Below are 16,103 nucleotides of genomic sequence, written 5' to 3'. Positions count from 1 at the left end.
AGTCCCTCTCAGAAATACATCCACTAAGATCATAGCTGTTTCACATGTTTTACCTTATCGGCAATTCCTAAGAAAGATTTTGACAGGCCAAGGAATCCTTTCCATGTCAAAGGTAATCATAGAGCTGTGTAAGTTGTTGAAATGTTGTCATTTATGCAAAAATGATGGGTTGGCTGCACAGTTTAATAGAACCCTGAAATGTTAAAAAAGTAGCTTTCGTTACCATACTTAAAGTGATACTAAACCTAAAAATGTTTTTTTACCTTACTGCATTGCTTACATTAAGCTAAAAAACATTTTTAGTTTCCCTGTGTGAAGGGGAAGAGAGGGGAGAAGAGATCAGTGCTGTGCATGGCTGCATCTCTTCTCCCCTCACTTCCTCTTCACACAAGGACTCGGACAGCAGCAGGAGCCATTAGCGCTTGCCGCTCTCAATCAAATGCGGTGAAGAGAAAGTGGGGGATGAGGCCAAGTCCTGCTGTACGTGTCTATGGAGTTCTGCTCCGTAGACTTACAGATCAGGAGCGAGCACGCAGCGTGTGTCCCCATAGCAAATGCTTGCTATGGGGACACACAAAGAAGAGAAGGAGCCAGGATTGCCAGTGGTGGACCCGAAAAGAGGAGGCTTGGGGCCGCTCTATGCAATACCACTGCATAGAGCAGGTGAGTAGAACATGTTTGTTATTTTGATTTTTTTTTTAAATTCTGCCTTTAGGAACACTTTAATTAAGGGAATTCATAAAGAGTGTCTACAACACTAAAAAAACCACAAAGACTTCTGAAGTGCCCACACACAACAAATGTTGTTACAGGCGACAGATTCATGTACAGTGGGGCAAAAAAAGTATTTAGTCAGCCACCAATTGTACAAGTTCTCCCACTTACAAAGATGAGAGAGGCCTGTAATTGGCATCATAGGTAGACCTCAACTGTGAGAGACAAAATGAGAAAACAAATCCAGACAATCACATTGGCTGATTTGGAAAGAATTTATTTGCAAATTACGGTGGAAAGTAAGTATTTGGTCAATATGAAAAGTTCATCTCAATACTTTGTTATATATCCTTTGTTGGCAATGACAGAGGTCAAACGTTTCCTGTAAGTCTTCACAAGGTTGGCACACACTGTTGCTGGTATGTTGGCCCATTCCTCCATGCATATCTCCTCTAGAGCAGTGATGTTTTGGGGCTGTCGCTGGGCAGCACGGACTTTCAACTCCCTCCAAAGGTTTTCTATGGGGTTGAGATCTGGAGACTGGCTAGGCCACTCCAGGACCTTGAAATGCTTCTTACGAAGCCAGTCCTTCGTTGCCCAGGCGGTATGTTTGGGATCATTGTCATGTTGGAAGACCCAGCCACGTTTCATCGTCTATGCCCTTGCTGATGGAGGTTTGCACTCAAAATCTCATGATACATGGCCCCATTCATTCTGTCCTGTACATGGATCAGTCATTCTGGTCCCTTTGCGGAGAAACAGCCCCAAAGCATGATGTTGCCACCCCCATGCTTCACAGTAGGTATGGTGTTCTTTGGATGCAACTCTCTCCTCCAAACACGATGAGTTGTGTTTCTACCAAACAGTTCTATTTTGGTTTCATCTGACCATATGACATTCTCCCAATCCTCTTCTGGATCATCCAAATGCTCTCTAGCAAACTTCAGACGGGCTAGGACATGTACTGGCTTAAGCAGGGGGACACATCTGGCACTGCAGGATCTGAGTCCCTGGCGGCGTAGTGTGTTACTGATGGTGGCCTTTCTTATGTTGGTCCCAGCTCTCTGCAGGTCATTCCCTAGGTCCCCCCGTGTGGTCCTGGGATTTTTGCTCACCGTTCTTGTGATCATTTTGACCCCACGGGGTGAGATCTTGCGTAGAGCCCCAGATCGAGGGAGATTATCAGTGGTCTTGTATGTCTTCCATTTTCTAATTATTGCTCCCACAGTTGATTTGTTCACACCAAGCTGCTTGCCTATTGCAGATTCAGTCTTCCCAGCCTGGTGCAGGTCTACAATTTTGTTTCTGGTGTCCTTCGACAGCTCTTTGGTCTTCACCATAGTGGAGTTTGGAGTGTGACTGTTTGAGGTTGTGAACAGGTGTCTTTTATACTGATAACAAGTTCAAACAGGTGCCATTGATACAGGTAATGAGTGCAGGACAGAGGAGCCTCTTAAAGAAGAAGGTACAGGTCTGTGAGAGCCAGAAATCTTGCTTGTTTGTAGGTGACCAAATACTTTTTTTCCACCATAATTTGCAAATAAATTCTTTCCAAATCAGCCAATGTGATTGTCTGGATTTTTTTTCTCATTTTGTCTCTCATAGTTGAGGTCTACCTATGATGCCAATTACAGGCCTCTCTCATCTTTGTAAGTGGGAGAACTTGCACAATTGGTGGCTGACTAAATACTTTTTTGCCCCACTTTAACTGTTGTACATATAAAAGATAAAGCATTTTGGAAGTTATGTGAATAAACTCAGAATGTACAGGTTACATTAAATCTGATCCTTAATCAGTTTACTGCTGCTGTCTTGTAACATTTCTCTCCATTGACTAAATTGTCAGTCTCCCTTGTGTCTCCAAGTCTACATGGGTATCTGATGGTTGTAGACAGATGAGTAGATGTTTGATTTATTATAGGTATTTATATATTTCTGAAACTGTACACAACACCTTACACATATTATACATTCACATCTATGTTAATCATTAGCAGTGCACACTGAGTGTTTTCATAAATGACCTGTACAACCCCTTCAATGGTCTCTCCTTTTTCTTTTTGTACACTATCTGTAGGTCTCCACACTATGCCTGTCCAGAAGTTATCAGGGTAAGTATTCCATGCTCCTTATTCTATAATAGAGGATTGTGCACTGCTAAGTAAGAACTTTATTAACTGTTTACATCATGCACAGGGTGAGAAATATGATGGCAGGAAGGCTGACATCTGGAGTTGTGGCGTCATCTTATTCGCCTTGCTTGTGGTGAGACTGATACTTCCTCTAGGCCAATAACTCTGATTTACTATGATAGAAAGCTAACTGATATCTTGCTGCAGGGCGCTTTGCCGTTTGATGATGACAACCTGAGGCAGCTACTGGAGAAGGTCAAACGAGGGGTCTTCCACATGCCACATTTTATTCCCCCAGATTGTCAGAATCTCCTCTGTGGGATGATTGAGGTGGATCCCTTAAAGAGACTGACGGTGAGAAATAATGTTATAGCATTAATGTACCTATTCCTGAAAAATGTTACCCAGCACAGATGTTAGCACTTTTAAAACCTCCAAAATGGAGGACTTTAGGAACAACCAAATGAGTGCAGACTGCAGGTTGACTATACATTTCCAAGAAATTCCCCTTTGCAGGTTTTTATGCAGATTGGCTGACTCACTACTGGACCTGACTACTGTAGGGGTTGATTTACTAAAGGCAATTAGACTTTGCACTTTGCAAAGTGCAGTTGTTCCAGACTTTAGTAAATGAGGTAAAGCTCCACTTTGCAAAGAATACCCAATCGCATGCAAGGAAATTTAAAAATACAACATTTCTGCTTGCACATGATTGGATGATGGAAGTCAGCAGAGCTTCTGCTCATTTACCAAGCTCTGGAGAAATTGCACTTGCAGAGTACAACTGCACTTTGCAAAGTGTACAGTCTGTCTGCCTTTAGTAAATTAACCCCTTAGTGTCTCTAGGTTAAAGTCTTACTGGTAGATCTCTCAGCTTCAAGAAAGGATAGGATATGTACCTGATCACCATATTCTGTAACAGCGTACGCAGCGGTAGATTATAATAGGCATAGAATAGGCAGCTGTCTGGGCCTTCAGGCTCCGGGGAAGGGGGTGAGGGTTTGCCATGTTCCCACTAAAGAAATTCTGCTTGCACATTACAGCTTATGACTTTTCAGTGAAAAGAAGACTTTTAAATAAAACAATATACATTCTAGGCAGATTATCTTGTACGTTATGTTCAGTCAAATGTCAACTGTCTAATAAACAACCACTAGAAGGACAACCTACCTGTTTGAGAAATATGATTCTGTAAATATGGCAAAGCAAACGTTTATAAATAACAGCATGATCAATATTATCAACAGTGTATCTCCAGCCAAACCTTTTCTTACTTCAGTTACTTAGCTTCTGTCAGGTTTTCATTGCATGACCATATCCCTGCTGCCAAGACTAATCCACTCTGTTTGTCCTGGTGACCATTGTAACAGAGACAGAACAGAATGAGAAAGTCAGTATGCACATGTAGTACGTTGTCCTATGTTCCTACACTTTTTGTAAGCCTAGCTACAAGGTTGGACAGGGCACCTCCCCATCGACCGCTGTCTTTCAGCAATGTAGCTATCAAGGAGATGGCTGCAGCGGTAATTGGTACTTATCCCTAGCTCCAAACACTTGCCCAAGATGAGCATTGGCAAGAGGAATGCAGGGAGAGGAGGTGTGATATCCTCCCATTTGTCAGCATTACTCTTCCCAAGGCTTGTCATTAGCAAGTGCTTGGAGCCCAGGTAAGTGCAGGTTATTAAGCAGCTGTCTCCTTGCTAGCTGTGTTGTCAGGCAGCTACTGGATGGGAATGAGGGTCACCTTGTCTGACCTCATAGCTAGGAATTCAAATGTAAAAAAGAGGGTTCTCTTTGAAAATACTTGCTTGTTTTTGTTAAGGGCTCATTCACACCATATACTGTATGTTGAGCTGTACTGATCAACGCAGGCTGGAAAAACTATTGTTTTCTATGCAACCTGTTCACACCATTATTATTATTTTATCATACAGGATTTATATAGTGCCAACAGTTTACTCAGTGCTTTACAATATAACGGGAGACAATACAGCAACAATACAGTTCAATACAAGATGGAAAGGAGGGCCCTGCTCCTTGGAGCTTACAGTCTAGGAGGGAGGGGCTAGTGGTACAAAAGGTAGTAACTGTTGGGGATGGACTGGTTGGAAGAGTAGAAGATTCCATTATTAGCTGAGGGCAGGATAGGCTTCCTTGAAGAGATAGGTTTTCAGAGATCGCCTAAAAGTGAGCAGAGTAGGCGATAGTCTGATAAATTGGGGTAGAGAGTTCCAGAGGATGGGGGAACACCATAAAGCTGTGTTGAGGCATTTTGTGTAAAAATGACACATGTCTGCATTTTTACACAACATATGACACCACTTGTCACAACAGCACTTCACAATGTGCTGTAGTGCATAGAGTTAATTGAAGTGTCATTTTGTGACAATTCATTAAAGTATTGCACACCAGCGCGTACACATTTAAGCATGCACGATGGTGTGAGGAGCCACAAAAGTCTTGACTAATTCTGTTTTTAATTGTTTATTTAGGTCAGTAATCAGTATAGCTAAACACATGACTCTGCAATAGTGTGCATTCATTTTTTTCTTTTTCCTTTGTAGTTAGAAAACATACAGAAGCACTCCTGGTACATGTAAGTATACAAATAGTAGTGAATGTGAGTAAAATGGCACCTAGTCCTATCTGATGGCCAGCAGTACTGTGTGCCTTCAGATTAGCCTTGACCAAGAACAGCATGACTTTATAAAATATGTTGGTAAAAGGATATCCCTGACAGATAAATGTTTCTGAAAATAGGAATATGCACATAAATGAAGATTAATGTAAGTGACAGATTGCTGTGTGTATATTAAGCATTGTGACAAATAGATGGTTGGCAGCTCAGATTGTACATATAACACATTGACAGATGGTTACGTGTGACAGACATGTGTACACACATGATATACAGAGATGCACCAAGGCTGGTATTTCTTTGCAGGGAAAATTTCAGCTGTTGCCTGTAGCAACCAAAAAGATCCCAATTTTAATTTTTCCAGAGCAGGAGAAGAAATGGATATCTAAAAAATAAGAACAATGATTGCTGAAACATTATTTTTCCTGCTTCCAGTTCACACACTGCTTTTCAGTAATAAAATAATAGGCTCAATTCACTAAACTGTTAGACGTGTGTTACCTACTCATTTTATATTGGCGCGTGACTGGTAGAGAAACACTCACATTTTTCCATGTATTGCTTCCTTGCTGGCTGGATGACCAAGATGGTGAGAGACAACTTACACTTGCTCATCTATGGCTAGAGAATGAGCAACACGTAGAAAAAGATGAGTCATTTTTTGTCGTTTTTAGTGATTTTGTTGCTGTTGAGTTTTTGCCAGTGACAGGATCATATGCCATGGCCTTTAGGCTTATTTCAGAAAACTTTACACAAGGATAAAGATCTTTCTTTTCAGGCTACTGTAATTTTCAAAACTCTTTGGAGTAACTGATACTTTAAAAAATTATATAAGGATCCTTACCTGGTATTTTAGTTCTTTAAATTGAAGCTTGTGACTGTCAAAGCTAAGAAAGCACTAAAGTATATTAATGGTTATTATAACATCAAATAATAGTGCAGCACCAATGTTTCCCTTAAAGTGGTCGTAAAGCTGCATTTTCTTTTACATTAAATTAACAAACATGTGCCTGTGCTCCTGCCCACTCCCCCTGCAGAGTGTCTCCAGAGCAAGCTGCTTGCTCTGGGGGCACTTGTGCAAGCTCACTTACGAGACAGCCCTTTATGTCCATAAAACATACAGAGCATGGCTCGGCCTAGCCCCCCGCTCTCTTCTCAGATTGAAAGCATCAGGAGCCAATGGCTCCTGCTGCTGTGTCTCAGCCAATGAGGACAGGGAGACCTTTGAGAGCTGAGGCTCTCGTGCATGGTGCTGGATCATGTCCGGCTCAGGTAAGTATTGGGGGGGGGGGTTTGAGTGGGGAGCTGCACACTGAAGGTTTTTTATCCTCATGCATAGGATGCATGAAGGTAAGAAACATTCAGCCATTATGACCACTTTAGTAACAAATTACCCCTCAACTTGAAGAAATAATTATATCTTGTGAGAAGAGATCACCATCCAGCACCAAGGAAATCAACAAGATGACACAAAATTGTCCTTGTAGTAAAACAACAAAATATTAATGAATAGGATTGTGTATAATATAGTATTTTATTAAAATTCATATTTCCTCACAGAAAAACAGTGAATTGCATCCAGATGCCAAATAGCAGCATTACAATATATCAAAGACAAATTGCACTTACAGGGATGGCCGCCAGCCCCAGAAGTGGCAGCGTGATGTCAGCACGTAGCTCCACCCCTACACATTTTGTGTGACAGCACATCTTCAGGTGTTGCACGAAACCTGTAGGGGTGGAACTATGTGCTGACGTCACACCGCCACTTCTGGAGCTGGCGGCCATCTCTGTAAATGCGCTTTGTCTATGACATATTGTATTGTTGCTATTTTGTATCTTGATGCTTTTAACTGGTGTTATGTCAAAAATATGAATTTTAATAAATACTATACTATACACGGTCCTTTGGTGTGGCACCATGCGAGGTCAGTACCTTTCCCCTATACAATGATAACTGGCTGCATGACTGTCCAATGATGAAAAGTGCTACTACCAGGCAACCTCAGTGTAACAGTGAAGCGGGATGACTTCATGTGAGAGGCTGGAGATTGATGCTCTTTACAGGCAACTTTGGAGCTGGTGAGTGCGGCAGTGGTTTGTCACAAGGGGTGGTGTAGATCCTTAAAGGTGAAAATTATCCACACAGGAGGATATCATTTGAATAGTGAACTTATTTAACTTGGATTTCATATCATTATTAATCATTCATATTTTTGTTGTTTTTACTACAGGGATAATTTTGTGCAATTTTGTTTTTCTTTTCCACTGGATGATGATCTCTTTTCACAAGATATAATAATTTCTTCAGGTTGAGGGGAATCACTTAGGTAATTTGTTATTCAATTAAACATTGGCGCTGCACTATTTTTTGATGTTATAGTTAGAGGTCTTGTATACTGTCCTTTGATGCAAGCTGCCAGAGGCACTTTAGTGCTTGCTTTCAGTTATACATATTAATGGTAAATAGTGAATTTAACCTTATATTCTGTAATCCATCTCAACCAATCAAAAAGCTTGTTTTATTGGTCAATTTTGCTAAAATCTGATTGCTCGATAATTAGTCACAACACCTTTCTTTCTTTCAGAGGAGGGAAGAATGAGCCCGAACCAGAGCAAGCAGTTCCCAGGAAGGTACAGATGGGGTCCTTGCCATCTTTAGAGGATGTCGACCCAGATGTGCTGGAGAGTATGCATTCCCTAGGCTGCTTTAGGGACCGGAACAAATTGCTACAAGACCTGTTGTCTGAAGAGTAAGAGTCAAGATCGCTGTGTTTACTGCAGATATGTAGATCTGGTGAACTGTCTGGCAAAGCATCCTGGTACTTTAATTTAGCAACAACTTGCAAGCCTCACGTTGCCTACCTCAGGTAGAAGGCAATAAATATGACATGTGGGTGATGGGAAGAGAGACTTACAGCTGCAGTATGTATCACTATAGGAAGCTTAAAGACTACCGGACAGTCGATACAGGGAAAGCTGTACTGAGCAAGCAGTGGAATTATCATGAGAGACAGGAAGAATTATATGCAAGCTAAAAGACATTACATTAAGCAGAGTTAAAAAATCAGTAGAATCAAATTAATTGTAGAATTAATTTATCATTACATGCTAGAAGATTTTCTAAAACATTTTCTCCTTGATGATCAGAGAAAACCAAGAGAAGATGATTTATTTCTTGTTACTGGATCGGAAAGAGAGGTATCCCAGCCAAGAGGATGAAGACCTACCACCCAGGGCAGATATTGGTAGGATTCCTAATCTTCCAATTTCAGATCTAGACTTCAAGTAATTTAATTACATGTCTATTCTGACTTTATGTCGTTTTATCTTCTAGATCCTCCTAGGAAGCGTGTTGACTCACCCATGTTGACTCGCCATGGGAAGAGAAGGCCAGAGAGAAAATCTATGGAGGTTCTGAGTGGAACGGATGGAGGCTCACCAGTACCAGCACGCAGGGCGATTGAGATGGCACAGCATGGTCAGAGGTCAGAAACAGTTTGCTTAGATGAACATCTGAAACTTTTCTATATCATGCACATTTGAAGGTCATAGATTTACATACTTTACACTCAAATTTGATCCAGATTTGTGGGGAAAAAAATGACCAAGAATTCCATAATCATATGGCTAAAAAGTATAAAAAATTGCAGGAACTTCCTAAAATTCTGGTATGTGTCCACTGGATTGTAAAGTCAGAGTTCTAACCATGTGCAACCATTCCATTTGTACATGTTGTAAGGTTCCACAAAGAGCCTCTGGGATTTAGGAGCCCATTTATTATAAATCCGTGACAGGTGCTGGAACTGTTTCCTCAGTCATGTAAACTTAGCCAAGGCTCATTTTATCTAGTTGACATTAACACACAGTGAATACGTGTTTTGTACTAGTCCAGTAGTTGAATGAGGAGCCAAAAAATTGGTCTTACACAGGAGCCCTTTCGTGACTTTGACTAATACTGGGTCTAACTGTGGCTATATGAAACCCAGCTAATTAAGAAATAGTACCTGCGATATACAGTACAGTGCCTTGAAAAAGTATTAATACCCCTTGAAATTTTCCACATTTTGTCATATTACAGCTAAATGTAAATGTATTTTATTGGGATTTTATGTGATAGACCAATACAAAGTGGCACATAATTATGAAGTGGAAGGAAAATGATAAATAGTTTTTACAAATAAATATCTTACAAGTGTGGTGTGCATTTGTATTCACCCCTCTTTACTCTGCTACACCTAAATAAAATCTAGTGGAACCAATTGCCTTCAGAAGTCACCTAATTAGTAAATAGAGTCCACCTGGTTTGTAATTTAATCTCAGTATATATACAGCTGTTCTGTGAAGCCCTCAGAGGTTTGTTAGAGAACATTAGTGAACAACCCGCATCACAAAGGCCAAGGAACACACCAGACAAGTCAGGGATAAAGTTGTGAAGAAGTTTAAAGCAGGGTTAGGTCATTAAAAAATATCCCAAGCTTTGAACATCTCATGGAGCACTGTTCAATCCATCATCAGAAAATGGAAAGAGTATGGCACAACTGCAAATCTCCCAGACATGGCCATCCATCTAAACTGGCAAGGAGAGCAGTAATCAGAGAAGCAGCCAAGAAGCCCATGGTAACTCTGGAGGAGCTTCAGAGATCCACAGCTCAGATGGGATAATCTGTCCACAGGACAACTATTAGTTGTGCACTCCACAAATCTGGCCTTTATGGAATAGTGGCAAGAAAAAAGCCATTGTTGAAAGAAAGCCATAAAAACTCCCGTTTGCAGTTTGCGAGAAGCCATGTGGGAGGACACAGCAAACATGTGGAAGAAGGTGCTCTGGTCAGATGAGACCAAAATTTAATTTTTTGACCGAAAAGCAAAATGGTATGTTTGGCGGAAAACTAACGATTCACTTCACCTTGAAGACACCATCCCCGCTGTGAAACGTGGTGGCAACATCATGTTCTGGGTATGCCTTTCTTCAGCAGGGATTGGGAAGCTGGTCACAGTTGATGGGAAGATAGATGGAGCCCAATACAGGGCAATCTTAGAAGAAAACCTGATTCTGCAAAATACTTGAGACTGTCGGAGGTTCAGCAGGACAATGGCCCTAAACATACATCCTGAGCTACAATGGAATGGTTTAGATCAAAGCATATTGATGTGTTAAAATGGCCCAGTCAAAGTCCAGACCTAAATCCAATTGAAAATCTGTGGCAAGACTTGAAATTTGCTGTACACAGACACTCTCCATCCAATCTGACAGAGTTTGAGCTATTTTACAAAGAAGATAGGGCAAACATTTCACTCTCTAGATGTGAAAAGCTGATAGAGACGTACCCAAAAAGGCTTGGAGCTGTAATTGCAGCAAAGTATTGACTCGGGGAGCTGAATACAAATTCACACTTTTTAGATATTTATTTGTGAAAAATGTTTAAACCCATTTATCATTTTCCTTCCACTTCACAACTATGTGCCACTTTGAGTTGGTCTATCACATAAAATCCTAATAAAATACATTTACGTTTTTGTTTGTAACATGACAAAATGTTGAAAATTTCAAGGAGTATGAATACTTTTTCAAGGCACTATACATGCTTATAGGTGGTATTGTGAAATCTGTAAATTATATTTTTAGCATAGTTTACATATTTAATTCAGTGGTAGGAATTCCAATATTGTGGTCGAAGGGTAAATGAGGCGCAACATGGAATCTCCATCACCCATCCCCTTTGCTCCCAGACAGTCTGAACAGGCAGCTCCAACAGTAGCGCTGCCTGTCCACAGTAAAGGCATAAAGTATAAATGTCTCATAGTCAGGCAGTCCCAGGGTTTACTTATGGGAATTAACTCATGCCCTTAAAGTACAAGTAAACCTTTTTATTAAATCAGAACTTTACACCTCAAGAGAAGTTCTGCTGATCCTTCTTCTCCCACCCCTTTTCACTTTTGGAACTTTTTTGGGGAGGGAACTGGTACCTAGTTTTCTCAAGTACCCGCTCCCACTTCCGCTGGAACTGCCTAGGTGGTCCTAACAGAAGTTCTCCTCCCCTCCCTGCCGGCAACTTCCCTGGACATGTCACAGGTCCCAGGAGGCTGCAGGATTATTCACAGGGCTCAGCAAGGCTCAGTGGGGAGTAGACTGTGAAGCAACAAGGAGTCACAGCCGTCTTCCCACAGTCATCATAGTGAGGACAGGAACCTGAAGACTGGCGAAGAACCAGCTTGGGCATTTATATAGCGCAACATTTTATGTAGTGCTTTACATATTGTACATTCACATCAGTCCCTGCTCTCAAAGAGCTTATACGCTAAGGTCCCTACTTCTCATGTGTACATACATTTGTGTTCAAAATAATAGCAGTGTATTGAAAAAAGTGAATAAAGCTCAAAATCCTTCTAATAGCTTTTATTTCCATACACACAAATGCATTGGGAACACTACACATTCTATTCCAAATCAAAACATGAAGAAAAATATATCAAATTTGTGTTGTTCCTCTAAAAAAATTGAAGAAAAGTGAATATTAGACTGTTCAAAAAAATAGCAGTGTTTCTATTTTTCTTTACAAACTCAAACATTCACTATATAAACTGAAAAATGTTTGAAGATTTTGCTTTCCTTTGAATGACTTAATGAATATTTAGTTGTATAAGCACTGTTTCTGAGAACTGCTGTACATCTGTGTTGCATGGAGTCAACCAACTTCTGGCACCTGTGAACAGGTATTCCAGCCCAGGATGATTGGACTACATTCCACAGTTCTTCTCTATTTCTTGGTTTTGCCTCAGAAACTGCATTTTTGATGTCACCCCACAAGTTTTCTATTGGATTAAGATCCGGGGATTGAGCTGGCCACTCCATAATATCAATCTTGTTGGTCTGGAACCAAGATGTTGCGCGTTTACTGGTGTGTTTGGGGTTGTTGTCTTGTTGGAACACCCATTTCAAGGGCATGTCCTCTTCAGCATAAGGCAGCATGACCTCTTCAAGTATTCTGATGTATTCAAACTGATCCATGATGCCTGGTATGCGATAAATAGGCTCAACACCGTAGTATGAGAAACATCCCCATATCACGATGCTTGCGCAACCATGCTTCACTGTCTTCACAGTGTACTGTGGCTTGAATTCAGTGTTTGGGGGTCATCTGACAAACTGTCTCCGGCCACTAGACCCAAAAAGAACAATCTTACTTTTATCAGTCCACAAAATGTTGCGCCATTTCTCTTTAGGCCAGTCAATGTGCTCTTTGGCAAATTGTAACCTCTTCAGCATGTCTTCTTTTCAACAGTGGGACTTTGCGGGGGCTTCTTGCAGATAGCTTGGCTTCACATAGGCGTCTTCTAATTGTAACAGTACTCACAGGTAACTTTAGACCTTCTTTGATCTTCCTGGAGCTGATTGTTGGCTGAGTCCTTGCCATTTTGGCTATTCTTCTATCCATTCGAATTGTAGTTTTTCGCTTTCTTCCACGTCTTCAGGTTTTGGTTGCCATTTTAAAGCATTTGCGATCATTTTAGCTGAGCAGCCTATCATTTTCTGCACTTCTTTATATGTTTTCCCCTCTCCAATCAACTTTTTAATCAAGGTCCGCTGTTCTTCTGAACAATGTCTGGAACGACCCATTTTCCTCAGAATTTCAGAGAGAAATGCACTGTAACCAGCATGTACAATATTTGCTGCCTTCCTTCCTTAAATAAGGGCAATAATTGCCACCTGTTTTTCAAAGAATGAATGACCTCACTAATAGAACTTCACACTGCTATTATTTTGAACATGCCCCTTTCAATTAGTGATTCAATTACACAGAATCAGCAGCATGCATGTCATGACTGTTGGGTCTGTTGGATTTCTATTACTCTACTACACCTGCTAGTAAATTATTTGCCTTGTAGAAATATAATTTCTACCAAAAACAGTGATTGATCAGGTTAGTGATGTCTGACTGCTATTATTTTGAACACAACTGTACATACTAGAGCCAATTTTCACAGGAGCCAAAAGTACTCGGAAGAAACCCACACAAGCAGGGAGAACATGCAAACGTTTTGCAGCTGTGGTCCTGGGCAGATTTTGAACTGGAAGTAGCAAGGCAGAAGTGCTAATCACTAAGCCACTGTATTGTGCTAGCTAATGGTGGTAAATCAAATTGCAAGTGACAAAAATGCAGTAAACCCAGCAATTCTAAAAACAGATTATGTTCTTCCAGGTCGCGATCAATCAGTGGTGCTTCTTCAGGACTTTCCACCAGCCCGATCAGTAGTCCCAGGGTAAGTCTTTTTAACTGTTTATCCCAACCCCAGTTTACCCCCTCTCACCCTTTCCTCCCAGTATCTGGGTAAAAGACAGGACTATAGTTCTTCCTGATACTACCCTGTGTTTCTTGTAAGTGCAGTTTTATTTTAAAACTATAGGGGCCCCTTTTTATTTCCCTGTGCTCTGTTAATCTGCTTTATTACATGCATTGACTGTCTATTTGTATGTTTGACATGTTACTAAACCTATGCACATATGCAGATGATGCCTGACAAGTTAAATTCTGTATTTGGTATACAGTACATTACACATTTAGAAAACAATATAAACTTGATCATGACATTTTCCATTTTGGAAATGCTGCAAAAGTAAGGTGCTATAATTCTGACAAACAATACCCATCATAGAACAATACCGAAATGCTCCTCGACAGAAAGCACATTATATTTTAAAAGTTGTCCATATGACAAAAAATGAATGAACAGGAGAGTCTCCCCTTTCCCAATTAGCTTGCAATGATAAATTAGAAAACCTCATAAATTTTGAAGTTTCTAATATGTCTAGAGTGAAATGATCACACATTACAGATGGTAATTAGGTTTCCATTAAAAAAGAAAACCCCTTAAAGGATATTTAAACCCTAAGGCCTCATACACACAGACAGTTTTTTCCTGCCAGCATCAAATCCTGGCGCTTTCAGCAGGGGCGGACTGACAAATCATGGGGCCCCCGGGCAATAGGGGATCATGGGGCCCCTGTGTCCTTGCCCAAACTCAAAAAAGCCTATGAAAAAGGTACCAGGGCATCTCATGGGGCCCCCTACTGACCCCGGGCCCTCGGGCAGTGCCCGAGTTTCCAAATGGTCAGTCCGCCCCTGGCTTTCAGGCAACTGGAAATCGTTGGTGCAGTGTCTAGCCTCACTGCTGGCAGCCTATCAAAATCTTGACACTGTACTGTAATGCAGAAACTCTGCGTTCGGGGCATATGTCCCTGAATGCATATATGCGCCGCGTATTACAGTCTGTCACAGATTTTGGTAGGCTGCTGGCAATGTTACTCCTGTGCCTGCTGGGCATACAAAAACACCAGGAATTGATACTGACTGGCCAAACCAGTAATTTGCTCTTTTTCCTTGGTTTGTTAAAGTATACATTCACCTTTTTACAAAAAATAGTAAATGCACATTTTGTTGCAGGTAAAAAAATGTGCATTTATTATTTTTTGTTTCTGGAGCCTCTACAGCATTGTGCGAATGATCAGCAGATCACTGGTGCCATGCAGATCTCCTGCAGACCTGTCAATATATCTGCTTGCCTGTATGGGATGTACGGGCAAGCAGATATACTGACAAGAAGAATGTATAAACTACCATGGCGCTCCACAGCGCCATGGTAGTTCATTGAGAACTACAAGCCGTTGGGATTTGTAGTTCATTCATTCACAGAACACCATGTGGGCATTTTTTTTTTCATTGTAACAGCTCAGATCAGGGAGTGAGGAGGAGCGGAGGGCAGTCCATTCGTAACATGTTACATGTTACACCCTGAATATGGGTGTAACATGTTACGGAACGTGAACTTATCCTTTAATTATACCATTGAAAGCACTGTTGATCCTGCCAGAAATCCAGTGAACGCAAACTCATAACTTCCCATTATTGCTGCACTAAAATCTTAAACCACGTTTTTAGGCATTCCTAATTGATTGAGTTGATGTAGAGCATCTCTCCCCTTGGTTATGGAGAAGATGAGAGGGGGTGCTGTTCTTTTCCTTGGGTGACAATGCTGCATCATGATCATTTGTTTAAAATGAAGAAAAAAACACAGCCAGCAAATCCAAGGTTTAATACGTTGAAGAAAACCTTTACTGAGAGAAATATTTGTAATTTTTCCATCAGAGAATGCTTGTTTCCTGGCTGTCATTGTCCCTGATAAAGTATGCAGCTTATGTTTACTGAGTTCATTTGTTCCTTGTTCAGTTTGTACTAATGCCAGAGTCAGCCAGGCAACTAGTATTTTTTGAAGGATGGCAGCCTATGGATACAGGTTTCCTCTGCTATTTTTTCTGCACTCTATGAATGTTAAGAACATTCACTGGCTCAATAACTCAGGCTTCATTTGTATGTGTCCTAGGTTTGTGTGTGTGGAGAATATGCATGGTGCAGGAAGTGGCAGATGCTGGATAATGTGAACATATATGCAATTCATTATACATTCTGAGTGCACTTCTGAGGGGATCTGTAGGATGAGTCAATTCTAGGATAAGATAACCTGCAATGGAGACAGACAGTCTTCTAATCTCATTTGTGACTGATAATGAGATCTGCCAGCATAGTACAGGCAGAGCTAAGTACAGTGAACATTAAAGT

General features: G+C 40.9%; 1 protein-coding gene across 5 annotated transcripts in view; it reads left to right on the top strand.

Moving 5' to 3' along the window:
* Nucleotides 1–16,103, top strand: part of LOC149445610 (serine/threonine-protein kinase BRSK2) — a 309,301-nt gene that overhangs the window by 233,630 nt on the left and 59,568 nt on the right. For all 5 annotated transcript variants that reach the window (XM_089653532.1, XM_089653529.1, XM_089653528.1 and 2 more), the window contains exons 6-13: nucleotides 2,792–2,825; nucleotides 2,911–2,979; nucleotides 3,054–3,200; nucleotides 5,411–5,442; nucleotides 8,073–8,237; nucleotides 8,635–8,732; nucleotides 8,822–8,972; nucleotides 13,689–13,749. In XM_089653532.1, the coding sequence (XP_089509658.1) occupies nucleotides 2,792–2,825; nucleotides 2,911–2,979; nucleotides 3,054–3,200; nucleotides 5,411–5,442; nucleotides 8,073–8,237; nucleotides 8,635–8,732; nucleotides 8,822–8,972; nucleotides 13,689–13,749 (757 nt within the window). The remainder of the gene's footprint in view (nucleotides 1–2,791; nucleotides 2,826–2,910; nucleotides 2,980–3,053; nucleotides 3,201–5,410; nucleotides 5,443–8,072; nucleotides 8,238–8,634; nucleotides 8,733–8,821; nucleotides 8,973–13,688; nucleotides 13,750–16,103) is intronic.

The sequence above is a fragment of the Staurois parvus genome, unplaced genomic scaffold (genome assembly GCF_062004578.1).
Source record: "Staurois parvus isolate SC_StPar_1 unplaced genomic scaffold, SC_StPar_1.0 ptg000715l, whole genome shotgun sequence".
Lineage (NCBI taxonomy): Eukaryota > Metazoa > Chordata > Amphibia > Anura > Ranidae > Staurois > Staurois parvus.
This window is presented reverse-complemented; position numbering and strand designations above follow the sequence as displayed.